This window comes from Ambystoma mexicanum, chromosome 10 (assembly GCF_040938575.1).
Source record: "Ambystoma mexicanum isolate Mex_15411 chromosome 10, UKY_AmexF1_1, whole genome shotgun sequence".
Lineage (NCBI taxonomy): Eukaryota > Metazoa > Chordata > Amphibia > Caudata > Ambystomatidae > Ambystoma > Ambystoma mexicanum.
Genome location: NC_090932.1, coordinates 1,632,221,218 through 1,632,244,958, shown reverse-complemented (window position 1 = coordinate 1,632,244,958; position 23,741 = coordinate 1,632,221,218). Strand labels below are relative to the sequence as shown.

At 48.2% G+C, this 23,741-nt stretch overlaps 1 protein-coding gene across 13 annotated transcripts in view; it reads right to left on the bottom strand.

Moving 5' to 3' along the window:
- The window catches only part of ARVCF (ARVCF delta catenin family member), a 2,420,581-nt gene that overhangs the window by 54,025 nt on the left and 2,342,815 nt on the right, over window positions 1-23,741 (bottom strand). For 9 of the 13 annotated variants that reach the window (XM_069620022.1, XM_069620031.1, XM_069620027.1 and 6 more), the window contains 4 exons: window positions 20,492-20,684; window positions 15,615-15,726; window positions 15,156-15,221; window positions 6,948-7,038 (listed from right to left, as the gene is read on the bottom strand). In XM_069620022.1, the coding sequence (XP_069476123.1) occupies window positions 6,948-7,038; window positions 15,156-15,221; window positions 15,615-15,726; window positions 20,492-20,684 (462 nt within the window). The remainder of the gene's footprint in view (window positions 1-6,947; window positions 7,039-15,155; window positions 15,222-15,614; window positions 15,727-20,491; window positions 20,685-23,741) is intronic. The other 4 variants (XM_069620028.1, XM_069620032.1, XM_069620029.1 and 1 more) reach the window with 1 other exon arrangement.

The following is a 23,741-nucleotide window of genomic DNA, read 5'->3' as shown; positions in this document are numbered from 1 at the left end:
GGAAAGATTATTGATTCTAAACAATCCTTGGAATGAGAATATCGCAATCTGGTAGCGATACATTGACGACCTACTTATCTTGTGCCAAGCTACAGAGGAGTTGTTCATAAAATGGCAACAATGTATTAATAAATGACTTGCATTTGCACTTTGTTATGAATTACAATTAGGAACATATAGAATTGTTGGATTTAAATATTATGGTTAGAAACAATCACAACCAAACAAAAATGTTTTGGAAAGAAATTGCTGTATAAGTGATCTTAATAGATGCATCTTTTCAAATGCCTAACAATATTAAAAATCTTCTCTTGAGGAGCAGGTGGACACGTCATCCCTAGCTCCCGCCCCCTCACCATCGCCATACTGGAATAGCAGGAGAAGAGCCCTATGTGGGACACCAGGTATCATCCCAATACCGCATTGAGTGTATGAGAGACGTTATGCCCTCAGACAACCGTATCAAATGTACCCTCACACTCAAAGGGTGGAAGGATGTCTGCTCACACTTGATTTAGAAGTCGAAAACAAGGCCTAAGAGATGGACTAATTGGGAAAGTGGGCAGTAGTCCAATGTTACTCTCGGCACCTGGGTTCCATTTTGCTTACGTGCTGCTAACACGGTGAAAGTCCAAGGTTGGGAAAGCATGCCAACCAATCAGACGGTTTATGTGGCAACAGGCTATACAATGTTGCAAAGACCAACACTCTGCCATGTTTCTGCTATAATCAGTATTATACGTATTTAGGGATGCTTGAAGGGGTGCCCACAAGATAATGTTGTTAATACTTGCATGACATATAGGTATATATGTTCCCTTGACCCATCCCTCCCTTCAATAGGTTTTACAGTTTACCTCGTAGAATGCCATAGATGACGCATATTGAGGTATAAAACCTTTGTATAATCAAATTTGGGTGTGAGTGTGTGCACTACAGCTGCATGTCCGCTAGATTGCCCTACTATATTTTATGCTGATAACAAAGTAGTACTTTGCCATATTCTTTGAGCCCATCTGGTTATTTGGGTCCAAGAACGTTATTGGTAATTCCATCTAGCACACAAGCCCCTTCAAGGTGCCAGAGAACAGTTCTGTATGCAGTTTTTGTGAGGACTAAAAGTAAATGCTGATAAGAAATTGATTTTAAAACCATGGGTCAGGAAATGAGCACATGCTTTATACAGCATGGGTATTCTTGTAAACTCATAAAAGATGAAAAGAGAAATGGGAGGTCTGATGAGATATGCTTAAAAAACAAGAGACACACGTTAGGTTGTGAATGCTAACATTGTAATATACCCATTTGCAAATGAAGATCTTGACTCCTCCTCACGCCCTGTCAGTCACATAGGCTGTGGGTAATAGATTATGGATCTTTCCCCAAACTAAAGGAATGAGACGGAAGGGTAAAGCGAGGCAGCCTTTGCTAGGCAATGCCCCTTCTAGGCATGGCTGGTATTCTCGCTCTGCCCAGAAGGGGAGTGGCCTAGCACAGCATGTTTCTGGGCATGCCTGACCACCACCGTGCTGAGGAGGAGACCGCCACCAGTGCATGAAGGGACATAGATTTATTGCATTTTGAGAGAGACAGAGTGTTTTTTGTTACAGAGTTGGTGTGTCTAAACAGGATTACGTTGGCTGTGAGGGGATGCCAGCAAGCACTTTGCATGTTTATTGTGCTGGCATATACCATGGGCATAGGCATCATTCAGGTGGTGTACAGTGGCAATGCTGGCATATATTGGGGGTGCAGTCACCATGAAAGCCCTCATAGCATTTAATTCCTTTCAAACTAATCTACCTCAAGGACTTGCTACATATTGAGCATCACTCAATATGAGGGAACATGTATTCCAGGTTTAACTTCATGAGACAGCTGCATGAGACAGTTACTTAATTACCTGATTTTCAGACTAACGGACTAAATAATAGGAACATATATTAACCATCACCCATGTACATATTACACTGTTATTCTGGTTGGGCTCCTTGCCAAAATGTAGACTTCTCCGGGAGACACCCAAGAATTGCTCAAGGAAATGTGTTAATATTAAATGGTAACATCACCAAGTCCTGAAGAAGGCAGGGGGCTCCAAAATATTTTGACTCTGGATGCCGAAACTATAGTCGTTTTTTTTTCCTCATTATATGTTTGGTCTTAATTGATTGTAAATAAATGGCCCTATGTTTATGTCCCTGTTTATACACCGCGGTATATGTTTCTAAATATGTGATTATCAAGACATTAGTGATTTAAGATTTGTGTCCGATATTTGCTAGGATTTCTTTCAGTATCACTATTGCTACATTTGAATTGTGTGTTCATGCGATATTGTCCTTTGCTCCTTTATTTCGTAATAAATGTAACTGTGTATACTGTAAGGAACTCATTGTGGCAACAGTAAAGTCAGACACAAGTGATCTCAGTACAGGGGTGTTTACTAAACGGTACAGGTATGTTGGAAAATGCCTAATCTATACCTAAATCTAAGATGGGAGCAAGCTTTGACCAAACAATAATAAGGCAGTCCTAGTGGCGTCTTGTCAAATAAAAGGGCCTGTACTAAAAAACCTATTGCCAATCCTTACGCTAAATACAAAAAGAAGTGTGGGATAATGTTCATAAGAAAGAAGGAAGTGTTCGTAAATAATAAGTCAGGTTGCAGTAGCCGGGGTTCTCCTTCCCCACATTTGGCACACAGGTAAAGGTGGGATTCCAGAGTACAGCACATGCTCGAACTTTCCCAACATGAGCCAACAGTTCCACTCTCAGCAATCAGGGCCTTCGGTGGTTAAGTCTCTTTTCTACAAAAAAGTCTTGTGCCTCCGAGGAACTGATGTATTTTCTGTATGCACAGTGGGCGATGACTCTTCACCATTGGATCCCCCTCTTCCAGGCTCAGATCCTTCTGAAATGTTAGCACTCCCTCTGACGGGTTTACTATGGCTTTCAACACAATTCCATCTGTGACATTCACGAATCTTAAGGTCTTTTTAAACAGTTCACTCTGGACTTGCCTCTGCCGGGTTCAGTCTTGTCCACACACTGTATATTTCCTTGATCTGCCGGTCAAAGACTTTCGTCTGTACAGAGGATCTTACTAGACCCCCGTATGACCACTTTGACCCCTTTCTCGCAAGTTTGCCAAGGCCTTCTGGTAACGGTAGTTTCATCAATCAGGTAATCGCCCAGAGTTTCCTGAGTGAGCACCCACGTGGTGCCGGACTCCTCTGTTGTTGGTTTTCGCCCTGTTGGTATCAACAGTTCTTTGTATTTTTACAGTTCAATTAGCCATTCGCAACTTTAGTTCAACACAGTTCGGTTTCTTATCGGTTTCCCCTCGACTAACCAGCTGTGATGAACCGCTTGGCTTGTCTTCTCCCTGGAGTCAAGGTTGGAACCACGGAGACAAGCGTCTCTCCCCAGCTTGGTTATCAGTGGAGGAGGGTACCGTGTACCATTGACATCTGCTGCAACACACGCTGGCTATTGTTCACGGTTTTACGACTCCTTCTGCAGAGGTTTCACAGGCCTTGGTCCGAAAGGGCAAGGTCGCTTCTCTCCTTGTCACCCCCTCGGTTTGCACCATCTTTCTCCTCCTCTTGAACTGCCGTGCTGCGTTAGCTCTCACGTCGTGCGGTCTGCCTTACTCGTATTGTGCTCTCGTGCTCTACCTTTTATCCCTGTTGGGAAGGGAAAGGGCTGTCAGGTGTGCGTGATTCTGATCAATAACCTGACTTTGCCTGACCCTTGTGTTGGGAAAAGTCAGGTAAATGTAAATGGCTCGGCTGTTAGTCGTCGTCCTTCATGATACGCGAAAGTGTTTGTGTCGGAAAAGGGATGGTAGAGTGTTTCAGAATCCTACATGGTAGGTTGGCGGGAAGGTGTTCTAAGAAGGGGGATACTGTGTCTTACCCGTCGGTGTACCACTTCCAATCCCCGAGTACCCCTATCCAGGTGATCCTCCCTCACTGGGCCACCCCCAGGAACTGGATCCAATAGTGACGGCCGTGTCCTGTGCACTTGGATGTCAGATCCCTCCGGTAACTAGTCAGGGAGACACCTTCAGGTTTCTCACAAAACACATAAAATTGTTTGGGGCACTGCTCTTTGTTAAACTTCTAACATTAGGGGTGAGCTAAATAATTTGGAATGTCAAACTTTTTTGAAATATTAATTTTACCCTTAAGGAATTTATTTTGCATATCCTTTTAGTCCTATAACCCAAACCCTGCTAAGGTTTGTATGGGGCGTTTCCACCCTCTCCGCATGTATTGTGGATAGAGGCATCATACAAGTTTGTTGTAAAATGGCCCAGTGCATGGACTGTGAGCGGTCATCTGTTGGCTTGTTTTCATGTGTTCCCCTACATAGCCAATTGTACAAAGCCCAAGCTATAGTAATCTGTCTTTCTGCCAGTACTCCAGACATCCTGAAGCACAACAGAGTCTTATTCCTCCACTCAGTCCAAGCGTAGATCAAACCCTTGTTGGCCGCAGTACAATGGGGCCCCAGAGGTACAGCAACCTGGGCAGCTCAGAAATCCTTGAGCAGAACAGTCTGGGGTACAGGAGTGCCAGGCCCTGTCCTTCAATACTATGTGGGTCTTTCCCTTGGACACTGATGAGACAATGCTTGTAGAAGCCCAGAGAAACAGAGGGAAATGAGGGAGCACCCAGCTTGTACTACCTTAAGCCTCACGCCTATTCCTCCATCTAGGCGTCCACAGGCCCACTGATCAATTCAGGGGTGTCAAGGATGGGTCTGTTTGAGGATATGTTGTGGGGTGGGGCACGAATGAATATGACACTTGATACCCCGGGCTCCATCGCTCTGACCCTAGTATCACCCAACTGCACTTCAGAGTCCCAACTCATTGGCAAGTCCTGAATCTGCTTACTGGCATGCCCATGTCTTCTGGAGGGCTGTGCCTAGAGGCTATTCAGTTGGTATAGCACCTCGAACTGCCAATTGGCCTGTTTCAAGGTTTCTGCAGGATTTGCAGACCGAGCTATGGAGCAGGCTAGCCCATTAGGCAGTTGGACCAGGGCTCCCTTGCCCCCTCACAGGACTCAACGCTCAGTGCCCGCGGAACTCCACGTACCCTGAAAATTACCATGGTTAAGAGACCAGATACCCCGCTATGCATGCTCTGACCCGTTTGTGGGGAAACTCAAAGCACCCGATTTTGAGGCAGGGGCATCTCCAGGTATGCTGCGGGGCATCGCCAGGTATGCTGTGCAGGCTTTGCCAGATACACTGCTGGGGGCATCGCCAGGTATGCTGCAAGGCGCAATCACCAGGTATGCTGCGGGGCATTGCCAGGTATGCTGTGCAGGCTTTGCCAGATACACTGCTGGGGGCATCGCCAGGTATGCTGCGAGGCTGGCAGATATGCTGTTGGGGATATATCTAGATATTCTGTGGGGGGCAATTGCCAGAAATGCTGCGGGGGGCAATTGCCAGAAATGTTCACGGGGGCAAAACCAGAAATGCTCTGGGGGGCTTCGCCAAATATGCTGCAGGGGGCATCACCAGGTATGCTGCAGGGGGCATCGCCAGGTATGCTGCAGGGGGCATCGCCAGGTATGCTGCAGGGGGACTCGCCAGGTATGCTGCAGGGGGCAATCGCCAGGTATTCTGCAGGGGGCAATCGCCACGTATGCTGCAGGGGGCAATCGCCAGGTATTCTGCAGGGGGCAATCGCCAGGTATTCTGCAGGGGGCAATCGCCAGGTATTCTGCAGGGGGCAATCGCCAGGTATGCTGCAGGGGGACTCGCCAGGTATTCTGCAGGGGGCAATCGCCAGGTATTCTGCAGGGGGCAATCGCCACGTATGCTGCAGGGGGCAATCGCCAGGTATGCTGCAGGGGGCATCGCCATGTATGCTGCAGGGGGCAATCGCCAGATATGCTGCAGGGGGCAATCGCCACGCATGCTGCAGGGGGCATCGCCACGCATGCTGCAGGGGGCAATCGCCAGATAGTCGCCAGATATGCTGCAGGGCATCCCCAGATAGGCTGCAGGGAATCCCCAGATAGTCTGCGGGGAATCCCCAGATAGTCTGCGGCTGTGGAGAATCCCCAGATAGGCTGCGGGGAATCCCCAGATAGGCTGCAGCTGTGGGGAATCTCCAGATAGGCTGCAGGGAATCCCCAGATAGGCTGCAGGGAATCCCCAGATGGGTTGTGGGGAATCCCCAGATAGGCTGCGGCTGTGGGGAATCCCCAGATAGGCTTCGGGGAATCCCCAGATAGGCTGCAGGGAATCCCCAGATAGGCTGTGGGGAATCCCCAGATAGGCTGCGGGGAATCCCCAGATAGGCTGCAGGGACCCTCGTGCCAGCTCTTTCAATAGAAACCTCATTCAAAGATAAGGAATTCATGACGTAGCATTGCACTTTCGTGGTGGCTTCAAGCAAGTTCACAGCAATATCTCCCACTGCATCTTACAGACCACCCTCCTTCCCCCCACCCCCTCCAGGGGTCTCAAAGCACACGGGCATGTGAGCGGTTAACTATATACTCCACCAGGTGCAGCAAACGGAGATGAGACAAGAAGAGATCCGACGTAATACAAAGAAACACAAGTAGCGGGTCAACAGAAAGCGTGATGTAAAGAACATGTCAGACGATGACGTCACATGCATCCTGTTCAATGTACACAGGCCCAATAGACAGCATTAACTAGAAAGTGTGGCCTGGCGATTCTTTTAGGTTCAGCCATTGTGTATATTTTAGGCACAGGGGGTGCTGCAAGGGGAGCTGCCCTTCTTGACGGAGTGACTGCTGTATTAAGCATTCACCCCAAAAATACAAAAACAAAAAAACACGCACAAAAGTTACCCTCCCCACCCCCCGAACAGTATTTAGGCCAACATGCGGCGAGAACACCTGGGCACACATTCACTTCAGTAGAACCCACGCAAGAATTGAGCACCTTACCTCGGCTCTTGTCGACCAGTGGCAGGGTGCTGTCGTCGAATCCGGAGCGCCCATTGCCCTTCGACGCCTTGGGGAGGGTGGCCACCGCAGACTGGAAGGGGAATCAAAGCTAGAGAGGTCATCCAATGGAAAATGCAGGACATCCAATCGTCGAATCAAGCACGTCATGCCATTGACAGTTAGACAACATGTTAACAAAAGAGAAAACGGACTGCACGCTGAACGGCTTCTAAGCACTCCTGCTGAACACGCTGTTATAGGTGCTACATGGGGAAGGAGACTGCCCACGGGTATGAGCCTGGATCCCGAACGGCCCAGAGTCGGTTGAGGCAAGGACCCCATGTGGAGGCAGTTGCATCAAAGGTTTTCTGCCTATGGATGGCAGGTTGGCGCTATACGGATGTCAAAACGACTAAATATATAATGAGAGGGCCAAACAACGGTCAGGGGGCAGGCAAATTAGGGCACTTGGACAGGCTTGCTCTTCAGTCTGTGGTGTACAGATGGGCATGGCTGGGACCAAAGCGTCCCGTGGTGTTGAGAAGTGTCTTCCACCATTTGTTTTTGGGTATGAGGTGTGGTAAAACTATATGTATATTTGCCAGCTTTCTCTTCTTACTTTGTCCATAACTCAGGCAAATAACAAGACTCCCATTCTGGAGGGCCTAGGACCTACTGCAATCACGTGATCTTAGCTGCCAGCCAATCTCCATCCTTTGGAGCTTTAAACTCGGAGATCTGAAAAAATGACCACTTCCACCACTTTGAGTTGGTGGAAAACACCAATTCTAACTTCAGCTGTTAGCTTAAAAAACATTCATTACATAAGAGCACTCCGATTGGACAATGTGTGGTCCATACAAGCCAGTATAGCCCGCAGATTGCTCAGAACGCTGCATTCCAAGATTACCAGCAGCCTGGCGGTACCTGCAGCCATTTCCTGCAACCGCCCTGGCAGATTTATGTTCGAACAAGTTTTATATACTATAAACCATAGTTGCACATCATAACACCGGCTGCACCCGGTGTCATGAGCCGGTAAAACCTTGTTAAATTGCCTCGCTGTGTTCAAGCCTTTTACTCCGTCCTCGGGACCAATAATTCCCATGACATCCCTCAAGACAGGTCCATAAAGTGCAATAAAAACGAGGCTCGGCCAGGTACACATCAACAATAGACCTCACAAAGGGATCCTGGCAAGTACCATTAACCCCCGACTGTAGGGGAAAAGACTGCCTTTTCAACTCCACAAGCATTATTCCAATTTAAGGTCTTACCCTTTGGTCTCTATGGAGCTTCGTCTAATTTTCAGCGGCTGATGGATAGAGCCAGTGTTCTGTGGAGCCTATCCGATGACCGTCGTTCACAGTGACAGCTGGCCCCGAACACATGCATTATCTGTATTTGACAGTCTATGCCTGCACATGTATTCGCCTGTAGCTTGGTATGCACAATGTTTAGGCCTGACAGTATGGTATGTTTCTGTCTGCACTAGATGTATGGATTGTGTACATTGCTATGATTGTATCAGGTTATGATCCATGTACATTCAGGCCTGCTCAGGTCACCCGTGCCCCGTCTGTCAGTCTGGTGTCAGCCCCTGGTTGTCCGTGGTTGCTGCCTGTGCACGTGACCAGCCTCCCCTCCCCAGTTAATCCCAAGCCGCTGTTCAGCCATGTTTGTCCCCTTCCTGACCTTCAGTAGAGATCTCAGAGCCTCCTCCCTGTGAATCGGTGGGTTTGGGAATGTCCACCACACCTTCTTCCTGCCCAAACACCTGCACAAGCCCCAGGCCGGAGATCCCCGAGGAACCTGGTCGTTTATCCTGTGGAGGCGGAACCACCTCATAGATGTCAGAGCTAACCGAGAGGTAGTTTAACTATAATGATAGGAATCACTCCCAAGGTGACACCCCATCTGGAAATGTACTTCCAGCAGTGGGTGCAGGGCAGAAAGGGGGCTAAAGAGTCCCCTCGGCCTGTGGTGCAGGGAAGACTGCTGGGTCATGCTGTAGAGGTAACGTTCTGCTGGATATGTGTCCCATTTCATCTCTCTCTCTAATTCTAGCTGGCGCTCTCTCTCGCTCCCTCTTCTCTTTCCCCAGAGAACACGTCAGCTTCACCGCTCCACTGGCACCCCCAGACCCGGTGCCCCACCCTGAGATCCCAAGCTCCCAAACTAGCCTGAAACCTTGAGTAACCCCTCAGACCATGTACACCCTTGGAACCAGCGGCCCCTGAGGAACCCAGCCTCCCGGACTAAGACAGCACACCCTGAAACTACGTGCACCCTGAAGCCGCGTGCACCTAGACACCCTGTCCGTTCTGGGAACCGATATACCCCGAGAGGCAGGTCTGAATAAACCTCTTGCGCACTCCTTGCTAGAGGATGGGAGACTGTGGAGAGCAATGCAAGAGAGTACTATCTGTGGCTCCCTCTCGCGCACTCCTTGCTAGAGGATGGGAGACTCTGGGGTACAAAGCAAGAGAGTACTGTCTGTGGCTCCCTCTCGCGCACTCCTTGCTAGAGGATGGGAGACTCTGGAGAGCCATGCAAGAGAGTACAATCTGTGGCTCCCTCTCGCGCACTCCTTGCTAGAGGATGGGAGACTCTGGAGAGCAACACGAGAGAGTACTATCTGTGGCTCCCTCTCGCGCACTCCTTGCTAGAGGATGGGAGACTCTGGAGAGCAACGCAAGAGAGTACTATCTCTGGCTCCCTCTCACGCCCTCCTTGCTAGAGGATGGGAGACTCTGGAGAGCAATGCAAGAGAGTACTATCTCTGGCTCCGTCTCGCGCCCTCCTTGCTAGAGGATGGGAGACTCTGGGGTACAAAGCAAGAGAGTACTATCTGTGGCTCCCTCTCGCGCACTCCTTGCTAGAGGATGGGAGACTCTGGAGAGCAATGCAAGAGAGTACAATCTGTGGCTCCCTCTCACACACTCCTTGCTAGAGGATAGGAGACTCTGGGGTACAAAGCAAGAGAGTACAATCTGTGGCTCCCTCTCACACACTCCTTGCTAGAGGATGGGAGACTCTGGGGTACAAAGCAAGAGAGTACTATCTGTGGCTCCCTCTCGCGCACTCCTTGCTAGAGGATGGGAGACTCTGGGGTACAAAGCAAGAGAGTACTATCTGTGGCTCCTTCTCGCGCACTCCTTGCTAGAGGATGGGAGACTCTGGGGTACAAAGCAAGAGAGTACTATCTGTGGCTCCCTCTCGCGCACTCCTTGCTAGAGGATGGGAGACTCTGGAGAGCCATGCAAGAGAGTACTATCTGTGGCTCCCTCTCGCGCACTCCTTGCTAGAGGATGGGAGACTCTGGGGTACAAAGCAAGAGAGTACTATCTGTGGCTCCTTCTCGCGCACTCCTTGCTAGAGGATGGGAGACTCTGGAGAGCAATGCAAGAGAGTACAATCTGTGGCTCCCTCTCGCGCACTCCTTGCTAGAGGATGGGAGACTCTGGAGAGCAACGCGAGAGAGTACTGTCTCTGGCTCCCTCTCGCGCCCTCCTTGCTAGAGGATGGGAGACTCTGGGGTACAAAGCAAGAGAGTACTATCTGTGGCTCCCTCTCGCGCACTCCTTGCTAGAGGATGGGAGACTCTGGAGAGCAATGCAAGAGAGTACAATCTGTGGCTCCCTCTCACGCACTCCTTGCTAGAGGATGGGAGCCTCTGGGGTACAAAGCAAGAGAATACTATCTGTGGCTCCTTCTCGCGCACTCCTTGCTAGAGGATGGGAGACTCTGGAGAGCAATGCAAGAGAGTACTATCTATGGCTCCCTCTCGCGCACTCTTTGCTAGAGGATGGGAGACTCTGGGGTACAAAGCAAGAGAGTACTATCTGTGGCTCCTTCTCGCGCACTCCTTGCTAGAGGATGGGAGACTCTGGAGAGCCATGCAAGAGAGTACTATCTGTGGCTCCCTCTCGCGCACTCTTTGCTAGAGGATGGGAGACTCTGGGGTACAAAGCAATAGAGTACTATCTGTGGCTCCTTCTCGCGCACTCCTTGCTAGAGGATGGGAGACTCTGGAGAGCAATGCAAGAGAGTACTATCTGTGGCTCCCTCTCGCGCACTCCTTGCTAGAGGATGGGAGACTCTGGAGAGCAATGCAAGAGAGTACAATCTGTGGCTCCCTCTCACGCACTCCTTGCTAGAGGATGGGAGCCTCTGGGGTACAAAGCAAAAGAATACTATCTGTGGGTCCTTCTCGCGCACTCCTTGCTAGAGGATGGGAGACTCTGGAGAGCAATGCAAGAGAGTACTATCTCTGGCTCCCTCTCGCGCCCTCCTTGCTAGAGGATGGGAGACTCTGGAGAACAACACAAGAGAGTACAATCTGTGGCTAGGCTACTATGGCATGGTCCGTGTCGCCAAAAGCAAACACTTGAAAATGTCACCAGGCTCAATCCACTGTAAAGTATCTAGGATTTTTCATTGGGAATGGCCTAATCCAACCTCAGGCCAAGAAAGTGAAGGCAGTCAAAGAAACACCTACTCCTAAAACTAAAAGCAATCTGCGTGCCTTGCTGGGACTAACCGGCTATTATAGGAGTTTCACCCTGAACTTCCAGCCTGGCAGCCAACCTGACAGAACTCCCCACCGCAGAATTGACTCTACGATAAGAGGGATCAGGCCAGCTTCAACTGTCTTAAGAGCATACTTTGTTACAAACCCATCCTTGAGATGTTGGACTTCAATAAAGAGTTCCTCTTACTAACGGATGCCTCGAAGGCTCATTTAGGTGCAGTTTTATCTCAGGGGTATGATGCAATTTAACACTCAGTACTATATACCAGCCGTGAGCTTTTCCCACGAAAGCAAATTTATGCCACAGTAGAACTGGAAGTCTTGGTGATCAAGTGGGCTATAATGAACTTGAGATGCTATGTGACTGGGAGAAAATTCAGGCTGGTCACAGACCACTCACTATTGACCTGGATGAGATTGAGAAAGGATACAAACCCAAGAGTAATGCAGTGGTTCTTGGATTTACAAGCTGTTTGTTTCACAGTAGAACACCTAGAGGGTAAAGAACAGGGAAATGTCAACTTTCTAAGTCAGTCCCGATCACCCCTTCTCCCCAGCGGGGAGCCTCCCACTTTGAGGCTAGGGAGGTAAGCATGCTCAGCAAAACCCTCTCTAGTGGTCTGAGCAAGTGGGACCTCAATGTAAGGAATTCCCTAAGCCCTCCACCATCCCGGCATATATGGGAGTATCAGATATGAAAATATTGCAAGGGCCAGAGAACTGGCTGAAGGTAAAACTGAAATAACCTGTTATGCACAAGAAGATGGGTCTGTCTCTTTAAGAGGAGACACACAAATAATGGAGACGAAGAGGCTGGGGGAGGAGAGCACGCTGAGCCAAGACGCAGTGCTAGCAGAGGGAGAAGAGCGTAAACAGAGGAAGCCCCCTTGCAAGGTTATGCCGGGAGGAGGCGGAACCAGACAGAGCTGCGGAACCTGCAACTTTCGAAGGAGCCCTGAGCAGTGTAGTGAAGCACAAGTGTTCCGGCGTTCCCAGGAAGTGGAAACCAGACAAGAAACAAATCAGTACAATGGTGGTGGCGTGACCACAATGAATGGTGGGCATACCGTCCATCTAACACCACCACCCAGTACGGGAGTCAGAGAGGCACACTGCGACCTGCAGGCATACGTGATCGCCACGAGAAAGCAGATTGAGTGGGAGATACCGAGACCAAGAAGAGAACCTGAGCGAAGGCCAAGCCCGAAAGGACCCCACCCACCCAAAATACAGGAAGGAAGGGGATACTGGGAGGCTGTCGGGGCATCATTCTCTGACAAGAGAAACTTGTCCACTGTGAAATTGGCGAAGAACCGAAATTAGAGCCGTTAAAGTGGAACTGTATTAACGTCATCAGGAGGATAACAAATAAGGTCCAAAGAGAAGTAATTGGGAGTGTGCATGAAGAGAAACTTATCCCACTGAAATATACAAGACATTGCAGACTTTAAGTGGACAGGAGACAGACTGCTCCCAAGAGTTACAAATAAGCCTGTTCAGAAGGGGATACAACCCCAGGAAAAGGAGGAAGTAAAGACATTAAGGAGACGTCCAGAATGAATAGAGTTAAAAGAATATTTGCACCCAAATCTAGGAGTAATAAGGAATGGTACCAGTTCTTGTAGAATACTTACCCCGAGAAGGAAGACCAAGCTTAAGTACATTCTAAAGGAAATTAAGGTTCTGGCCAAAATGGTGGACAGACTATCTGAAGATATTTCCAAGAAGAGAACTATTGAGTGCATGAGAGACCTTGACACACCAGAATACTAAAACAAGGGGAGAGGTTCCCCCAATCTAAATTAAGTTGGTTAACATAGTGGTAGGGTCAGGTAGGAGTAGTTTTGGATGGAGGAAACTTTTCAGTTCGGACTTCCTGACGATGGACAAGCACCTTTAGTTATTTATATAGGCAGGGAAACCCTTCTCGCACTAGGGATTATAAGGCATTATTATATTATTTGAATAAACGAAATTCGCAATGTCCTCTAAGTGTCCAACTTCTTCCTCCGACACACCACAGTCTGCAGAGGGCCTTAAGCACTGTTCTAATGCTTGCTTCTGCGTTCCCAAGATTGCACATGAATGCTTAGTGTCTCCCTTAGGCAACATTCCACCAGGATAATGCGCAGAGAAAGGTGCCGAACCCCTTATTTAACAGTTTTGTTAGTAACCGTTTTTGTTTTTACTTGTTTATGTAATTTTTCAGATTATAATGGTCATTATAGCCTGTGAGAGAGGACTGTAACAGATATTATGGTTCCTTCACCACTGGCGTATAATGTGGGTGTGGGCCAATAACACCCACCACAGCCCCCTCCACCAGGGCCAGTTCTTGGCCCGTCGAATGGCAACAGGGGAGCATCAAGACAGATAAAGTGGGTATATTAGGCAGAAAGAGAGAAAAATAGGAAAAAAGAGTGGGCGCGAGGGGTGTGAAAATGCAGTAAAAGTCAAAGAGAAGGAATGAGCCTGAAAGAGAGGTGGGAGAAGGAGAGGAAGAGGATGTACGCCGGCGGTCAGGGCGGGCAGCAGGACCGTTTAAGTGTGTGGCTAAACATCTGTAGCCAGTGTCATTGGCCATATCTAGGATAAAAGGACAACAGTTTACACAAATCAGAAGGATAGATTGAGGCATCGCCCAATCAGGTCTGGGTTTGGCAGTCAAAATGCACGCCTCGGGGCTGGTATGGAAGGAGATTTTCATCTGGTTTACGACATGTTGTCCGGGCGAGGATTGGCTAGGCTTTATAGATCATGGGCAAGTTCATCCCTTAAGTTTTGCATTGCTGTTAATCTGTGCGATATGTTCATGTAGTACGTATCGTGCCGATGGTGCTACATCCTACCCAACGCAACACTAGCATGGACTATCTTTTCCCTCAATGTTCTCAAATAGTCATTCTGTGTCTCACAGGCAACTAGATGTCAATTTCTCCAATTGTGTGTTTTGTGTAGTGCTCTTGTTTTACAAATGAAGCCATGTGTACGCGCTCTCTGGATTAGCGGGGCCAATTGAAGCAGACCGTGAAGTGTTAGAGCCTTGAGGCAGTTCTGGAGTTCCCCCAAAATAGGCAGTGGTGGACAGGGTTCTTTACAGACCTCTGCTGGATCTTAGGGTGTCTTCTACAAACCTGGGTTGACAGGGTAAGGAGGTTTCCGGAGGGTGCCCACAAAACGGGTGCTTGACTGATCAGTTGGTTCAGGGCGGCTGCCGTTAGATAGAAGGATGGCCTGTGGGGGCAGAAGCCTTAGGTCATTATTCTGGGGCCCACACCTGCAGTGCCTTGGTGAAATGGAGGTCTTTGAGTGGTACTCTTCCTTGATTGGTAGCCACTGTGGGGCTAGCAGGGCTAGGGTGAAGGGCCTGAAGATGTAAAAGGGGGGGTATAGTTGTGGGCCTGTGTCTCAGCTGGCTGTCCGACACAACAACCATATAGTTTGTCTAGTTGAGATGATGTTGGAATGGTACTACTGACATGTGAGGTGTGCATGCTAGCATCGCAAACTCTCGGAACTCGGCGGTGCTCAGCAAGGACAGAGTTAACATCCTGGGATTTTACCAGTCACCAAGCCCCTTAGCGAGACGATCTTCGATGTAACAAACTTATAATAATTTAATAAATGTTGTCTGCCTGCCTAATAGCAAACGTCTTTGAAGTGAGATAACTTACATTTTTGTATGTGTAGTCCCCACAGAGTGGCTTTTCAGACACACTCATTTTGCAAGTTGACTGGTCCTGGTGATGGAGAGAAGGAGAGAAGGGAAGTAGGGGAGAGGCAGAAAGGGGACCAAAAGGTGGGCGAGAGAGGCATCGAAAAAAAGTGGGAGTCAGTAATAGATTGGACGAGTGAGAAGAGAGAAGGGCAGAGAGGAAAAAGGTGGGAGCAAAGACAAAGGAGGAGAAGAGCAGAAGAGAAAGATGGGGAGAGAGGTAGAGTAGAAGGTGAAAGAACATGGACATCAGGGGAAATTGGGCAAGAAGAGAAGGAGACCATTTGAAGAAGGAAAGTAAAAGGAAAAGAGGCAGAAGAAAAAGAATCAGAAAGATTAAAAAGTTCAGAACTATGGAAACACAGACTTTTTCAGAGGGGCAGGTTGGCTCGGCTTAAAATGGGAAAAGCCTATTCACCTGGAAGTGGGCCTTGCTCCAGCCGTCTTTCTGCAAGGTGTTGCGCAGGTCCTTGTAGCTCCAGATCATCTGCAGGACATGTGACGCTGCCTTCACCTCCCGCTGTGATTGGCTGAAAGGCAACGAGAAAATGAGTCAGAGACTCCTCACTTACAAGATAAGGAGTCGTCCTTCCAGCCCACTTGAGGTGTCACCTGGGAGTGGGCAGAATCAGCCTAGGAACACACTCGGTTGGACGAGAAAGACATTCAATGTGTCCCCGAAGATTGGAGAAGTCAATCCTAGAGGTCATTCCGCATGTCCCTGGTGGCAGGAAGAGTCATGCTTCAAAACCACCCAAGGTGATCTCTGGGTTTGTGAGGAATCCATCGAGTAACTAGCGCAAGATATCCCTGGTAACACCAGTATAGGACACTCTTGAGATGTCCCCTGGGATTGGGTAACACCAGTGTAGGACAATCTTGAGATGTCCCCAGGGATTGGGTAGCACCAGTGTAGGACACTCTTGAGATGTCCCCTGGGCTTGCAGGAACCTAACGTCTCAGGGGTCACTCCACATCACCCTGGGATCAGAAGTGGTCTGCCATAGAACCCTCCCAAGGCATATACAAGGCTGGAAGTATGCACGCTCACAATTTGCCTAAGGCACCCAGTGGAGTCACACTCCAATGACTTATGCTTCTTAGCACATAATGTCCCGAACGTTCATGATGCATCGCTGCCATTTTAAGCTTATGCAGTCCATTTTAAAATGGTGGTCCCTTAGAACGTGTTTTTGCAAGCTTCCTTCCATTGACTTCAATGGAGTCACCCAGCCTATTTGCTTCTTGTCTGGATCCTAGCAAATTTTTTGGGGTGAGTGAGATCCTTTTGCCCCCCTCACCCACTTCTCCTCACCCACTTCTCTCATTTCACTTTCGGTGTACTGCACCCTGTGCTTACCAGTTCAGGGAATGGGTCTCCCTTTGTTTTTCACCTACATTTTTACAGTGTCGCACCATCTACGTTCATTGGAGTGCTGGAGGGATACTTTGCATCGCTTTAATTATTATTGCGACGTGAACTCAGGCTGGTGGCAGTGAACCGTGTTTTTCCTTTTTCCCTATGCGCAGCCGTGAACATTCATTTCTTATTACAGTAATGCCATTTTGAGTACCATAAACCACGGCTGGTCCTCATGGTACAAGCCTTCGTCATTGTGCCATCCTCCTTCCTTTTCAGGTAAAACCGCCATATAAGGGTTTGCACTTCAGCGGAAGTGCAACCCTGGACTACTAGTCCGTGCTCCGTTTGTAAACTGGCTGAAACTGGGACATGAAATCACCTGGTCCCAATCTACCCACACTTCAGCCAGGGTATCTATCACCTGTTGCTGGGCTGAATGCATGGTATGATATGATATGGCATTTATAACGCGCCTATACACAAGTGTTTCACAATCAGGGGCTATCCCCGAATGGACAGTCTCCACCGGTTTGAATTTTTCAGGACCCTCCCAAATGTGTGTGGGGGTAGTCACTAGACCATCGGCTAGATACAAGGAGACGACCTAGTGCCTAGTGATGATCTAGACTTCATAGCCATCACTGAGACCTGGCTCCACGCAGCATCAGGTCCCACTCTAGCGCTAGCCATCCCAAATGGCTACACCATCTACCGCATGGACAGACAAACATCCAAAGGCGGCGGAGTAGCCATTATAGCAAGAAGCTCCCTTAACGTAAGACACATACTAAACCAAACTCTCCCATCGGAGGAATTAGTCACCATCAAACTATCCACATCTAAAACAAGCACAATCACCATTCATCTTATCTACAGACCGCCGGGCCCCATATCCTCATTTGACGACGACATAGCTCTCCTACTCTCCAATAACACCAAACCCAATTCACAGATACTTATTCTTGGTGACTTAAATCTGGGTTACAATGACGAGAAAGATGACAAAGCAAGCACAGTCGCAAATACTATTTCAGAGCTAGGACTCACCCACCACATTTCTCAACCCACACAAAACAAAGGCCGCACCCTCAACTGGATAGTGGACCTCAATTGCAACACCACCATCCTATCCAACACATCCTGTGCCTGGACCGACCACCACCTTCACCATCAACAAAGATAAACAAGCACCAGTGCCCCTTGCCAACGCTCCACCCACATTCACAAGAAACAGCAAAAACAAAACAGTCGAGAAACTCATCCCTCTACTCCAACCCATCATCCACTTCACACCTACCATTACCAACCCCACAGAATTAGTAGACCTTTATAACACAACCATTCTTATGCCATTAATACTGTAGCACGGCTCAAATTACGGAAAGTCAAACCACTCGCGCACCTCAACTCTTGGTTCACACCTGAATTAAAAACTCTCAGTAAAAACAAAAGACAAGCCGGATCAGCGTGGAAACAGTTTCCTTCCACTAACAATAAAACATCCTATTCCATAGCCTACAGTATCTACAAGTCAGATATCATTCAAACAAACAAACATGTATAACGAGAGAATCAGCAAAGCCAAATCCAACACTAAAGAGCTATTCAACATCCTGAGAGACCTCGAGTCCCCATCTCCCATTCCAGACACATGCACCAAAGACATCTCTTGGTGTACCAACATACAAGAAGCACGCCTTGGCAAAATTGCTACGCTACAATCCAAAATTGAGTCGAAGAAGGAAAGCCTCACCTTCGCAGACAATCCCATCTCACCCACCCACACCACACAAATGGACAGCCGCAAACTATTTGAATTCTCCACCATCACTACCAAAGAGGTTGAAGATGTAATTAACTCACTGAAACCCTCCAAATGCCAAGGTGACATCTCCCCAGCTCCAGTCATCAAGGCAGCGGCCAAACATCTTGCCCCTTTCATCACCTCTCTTATAAATTCATCCTTCTCATCCAGCATAGTACCTAACAACTTAAAGGATTCCTGGGTTTTACCTTTACTGAAGAGACCCACTCTAGACCCTAGCGTCCCCACCAATTACAGACCCATTACTACTGTGCCCTTCCTCCTAAAAATCCTTGACAGAGCTGCCTACTTGCAGATTCAGAACCACCTAGAGAAAAATAACCTGCTAGGACTAAGAGAATCGGGCTTCCACCCCAAACGGGGCACAGAGACGGCCTTGATCGATCTCAAGACACAAATGGACAACCTTAAAGACATTGGTAAATTAGCCCTTCTCCTCCTCTACCTTTTTGCCGCTTTTGACTTGGTAAACCACGATATTCTCTGTAAACATTTAGCCTCAGCAGCAACATTTTCTGACAAGGCCAATGCCTGGATTCAGTCCTTCTTGAATAATGGATCCATGAGGGTCTTTGCTCCCACTGCCGCCAGCGAATCGGCCCCTGTCACATGTGGCATCCCTCAGGGCTCCTGTGTTTCCCCCACATTAAACAATGTGTTTACTAAACTTCTCTTTGACATACTGGACCATTTGGGCGTCATCTTTACGAATTACGCAGATGACACTCAAATACTCATCCCACTAACAGGCGACTACTCCACCGACAACACAGTACTCAACAATATTTATTCCATTATCCAAGAATGGATGGCCAAACACGGACTCTGCCTAAACGATGACAAGACCAAGCTTATACTCCTAGGCTCCCAATCCAGACTCAACAACCCCGACAAACTTTACCAGACATTCACCATTGACGGCAACAACATCTCTGTCTCCAACAGCGTTAAAACTCTTGGGATTTACCTTGGCTCCTCCCTTACATTGACCAGACAAATCAACGCCATCTCTTCCGCCACAGCCTACACATGCAAGATCATCAACGCCAGCAGACCCTACCTCTCGACCTCTAACTGTACCACTCTAGACAGAGCACTAGTACTCTCAAAAGTCAACTACTGTAATGCTCTCTATTTGGGCACCAGCTAAAAGAACATCAACAAGCTTTAAGTAATCCAAAAAAACGCACTAAGAGCAGCTATGAACATACTCAAACATGAGAACATCTCTGACGCCAGACGTGACTGTCATTGGCTATCCATACCTCAGAGAATTGAATATAAAATGCTCTCTCTCACACACACAAATGCTTGTCCAACCAAGCACCTAGATACCTCTCGGACAACTTTACGCACCGCACCCCTTCTCGCCAAACCAGATCAGCCCAAACACAATGTTTAAATGTCCCCGGATTTAAGCTCCGAAAAGCAGGTGGCACAAGCTTCCCTGTGCTCACCGCTAAACTCTGGAACTCCCTACCAACCGATCCCAGATCCGAACCATCCTTTCACCGCTTCAGACACAGTGCCAAAACATGGCTACTTGCCAAAGAAGCCTAAAACTCCACCTTCTTACAAATTACTTAACCACAAAAATGCATATTTTTAATTCTGCGCAACCTTTTGTATATATTGCTGAACTGTAAATGCCCTACAATGCTCTCAACAACCTTTGCAAATGCTCATATACTGCCTGTACAATCTGCGCAACCTACAAACCATGTAAATACCTCAATGTTCTGTACTACCAGTAATGTTTATATAATGTCTAGACTACCTGTAATGCTTATTTACTGACTGCGATTGTACTATTTTTGCAACTTTGTAACCATGCCAAGCGCCTGGATGCCCCAGGGCCAGGTGGCGCTATACAAATAATAAACTAAACTAAACTAATCAAGCTCATCAACCACATTAGGCCCGATCTATTTGCGGTGTTGATTCCTGTTGGGGGATCTGAACATGAATTTGGGGTGAGTAAGTAGATCACAGGAAGACATTGGCCCAGGTACATAGTGATGATGGGGGCTAATGCACCCCCCATTGGGGACTGGACAGCTGTTGCTCGTCTTTCTAGCTGCCCTCTGGGTGAGCGGTCTCGGCTTACCTCGACTTGCTGATAGTGACCAGTTTCTCCACGCCCTGGGTCTGGATCAGGGAGCGCGCATTCTCAGAGCTGTCTGTGACGATTTCGTGGATGGTGTTGAGAACCGCCACCACCGTATCCTCCTCCAGGTTCTTTGCCGGTCTCTGCTGGCCGCCGGGCAAATTCCTCACCAACTCGCCCATGGCATAGCTCCCTGGAATAAAGAAAAGACTGGTTTATATATTTTACGCCATTTTAAATGAGTACAAGCAGCAGAATCCATTCCAATCGCGCACACTGACGATTCAATCTACTCTAGGTGTTTGGAACAAGATGAGCGCGGGAGGGTAACAGGAAGTGGAAGTCGTTCCATGGCAGTGACTCGCATGGTTGATCCATGGATCCAGAGACCTTCATAATATCTGTTGATGTGCCCCAAGCCCCTCACATGGTCTGCCCTCGTGCACGCTCCTCACACTGGTCGCCTCTCACACACGACATTGTTTCATCGCTAGGCTTTTAAACATGCACATTACATCGTATGTGCTAATCAAATTTTTTGGTGGGGTGTGAAAGGGCAAATAAGGGTTTGGGCGGGTGGGCAATAGTAAAAAATAATTGTGGGTGGGGGACTCCCCCCAAAACAAAAAGAAAACAAAAAAACCATGAGCACATTCGATGGAATGCGCACGTTTAAAAGCCTGGCGACGTAAAAGCAGGCGATGAAATCACATGGAACCCTCACAATATGCCAACGTGCCCCTAGTGCCTCACACTACGTTCATGTGCCTGTTCCAGTCGCAAGCTCCCCATGCTGTCAGACAAAGTGCTACTCACACTGGCTGACATAGTGCTCCAAGCACCTCTTCCAGTCCATGGAAGAACTCACCGCTCTCCAGACTGGCAGCCCATGGGCAGCATGATCCACACCCTATTTGTGCCAGTCTCCAAAGCTACCCTACGTCTGCCCATGTGTCCCCAAGTCCCTCTCACAATCCAGCAACGCGCCCTCAGTTACTCACATTGTATGTCCATATGGCCCAAATTAATTATGCCGTCTGTAGGTCTAAAGGTCCGCACACTGTATACTCGTGTAATCCAAGCCACGCACATGGTCAAAGTGACCCAAACTCTGCATACCTTCTGGGCATGTGCTCCAAAGCCCTGCGTGCTCTGTATGCCACAAGCCTGCATGAGCTGGTCATGGGGAGCTATGCTGGGACTCTGGCAACGGGTGCATTTCAGTTTGGCCAACCAGCAGGACTAGGAATCCCCAAGAGAAAACACATCTCTAATACCAGAAGAGCCAACAACTGGCTATCCACTCATGATAAACTAAAACTAAAAGGGGCCTCCCTCACCCACAAATGCTTGAATAATGCAGCACCCCGTTACCTATCTGGCAGATTCACTCTGAAACCTGCCACAAGAGTCACTAGACTTACCAATACTATCTACCTCCGGGTCCCCAGATACAAACGTGCCAAAATCAGAGGCAGCAGCTTCCCGGTCAAGGCAGCCCTCTTGTGGAACTCGCTACCATCCCCTCTAAGAATCAATCAAACCTATCAGAAATTCTGCCAGGACATCACCAGTTGGCTCAAAGATCCTGACATCTAGGTCTGTCCCTCAGCTTAAAGACTGTAAAAGCCTTCTGCATATAGTCGCCCACTAGTCATCTATTGACTGTGCCCACACCTTTTATACACTGAATGGAAAACCTATTTTTCGAAACTATGCATGTACACATCCCCTGCTGCGCCTGCTTGTATATATCCTGTATATATCCTATATTACAATGTGCCTACATGTAACCAACTGGCACCTGCAACCAAATGTATTTAAATGTATTTTGCATGTTGTAACCAAGCTGTGAATATCCTTATGCCCTGTGCCTGGATACCCTTTGGTCTGGAGCGCATTACAAGTAATAAACTAAACTAAATGTCTGATGACTGACCTCTGATAGTTATTGCCCAAAAGCTTGATAGGGCAATAATCCAAAAAGGGCATGGCTGCCCCAGTTAACATCATTCAGCTGTGGGTTCATAAAGAAAGAAATCTGATCCCCTCTTAGCAAATTTACCTTCGCAGAAAGTGAACCAGAGATTGAGGGGAAACATTGTGAATTCCTGAGGGTGGGACCGCACCTTCCATTTTGTATAGCATGGCCATTTAGTCCCGATGCATGTCTGCATTAACCAAGCTTTACCGTATGTGGGATACACTGGTCTACAACACCCATCAGCGTAGGCAGACAGTCAAAGGCGAGGGATCATGGGAGTTCTAGGGTCCAAACATCTTTGAACTGCAGGTTGCAGATGTTGGGAAAGATTCCTCTTTTGGCCACTTTCCCTCCATTTGCTATAGGGTTGCTTTTGCATCTGTCCTGACTTTTAACAAAGTGAAGGCTTCAGCTTTACTCAGGGGCGTTGCTAGGTCTGGAAAAGATCCGGGGGTACACTAATATTGGGATGGTTGGGACTCGGGGCTAGCTAGCCTTTTGGTTGTAGCTCCTAAGTTTCTATCCGGGGCTACAACCAAAGGATCCGGGGCTATAGCCCCCTCAGCCCTCCCTGAGCGAAGCCTCTGGCTTTGCTTCCCGGGCCTTTTGCCCATTTTGTTATGAGTTAACTGATCAGTCCTTCAGACCATCAGTCCGGGAAACTGTTTCCCTTTTGTCGTTTTACCCTTTTGGTAGATTTTTAACACTGCAAACAGCATCTTGCAATGCAGTGCAGTGAGGATACTTTTGTGTTATCCTATTCTTTTACACTTGAGATGTTTGGTTACTTATATATGTGCCTAAAGACAAGATGGAGGCAGCCGATACCTTACCATTTTTGCATTATTTTTAGTGTGCACATTCGCGTTTACCGCGTATGGCTACTAAATGTGACTAGTGCCCTAAAATGGCCATGCCATGAGATCTTTGCTTGTCCTTTGGCCATATTGTACTTTGGCTGCTTTCCTGCCTTCTCAGCTCAGGACATCCCTTATATGGTCATGCAGTCGCCTGGAAAAGATTCTGGGTTTGCAGATTACTGCTGGCCTGGTGTGTGTGGACCCAGGATGTGGGTGTAACTGTCTGGTCCCACTACACATCTGAAGCGCCAAAGCGTATAAGTGTGTGTCATGAGTGAAACCCACAGTGGTCCCTGATTGGACCACTGCTGGCTGTTTGAATGGTGCTGATCCTAACCATTGGTGGGCTTGGACTTGCTTCCAGCCAGGATTTAGGATATGAAGAGGACACCTGCAGCTGTTTCTT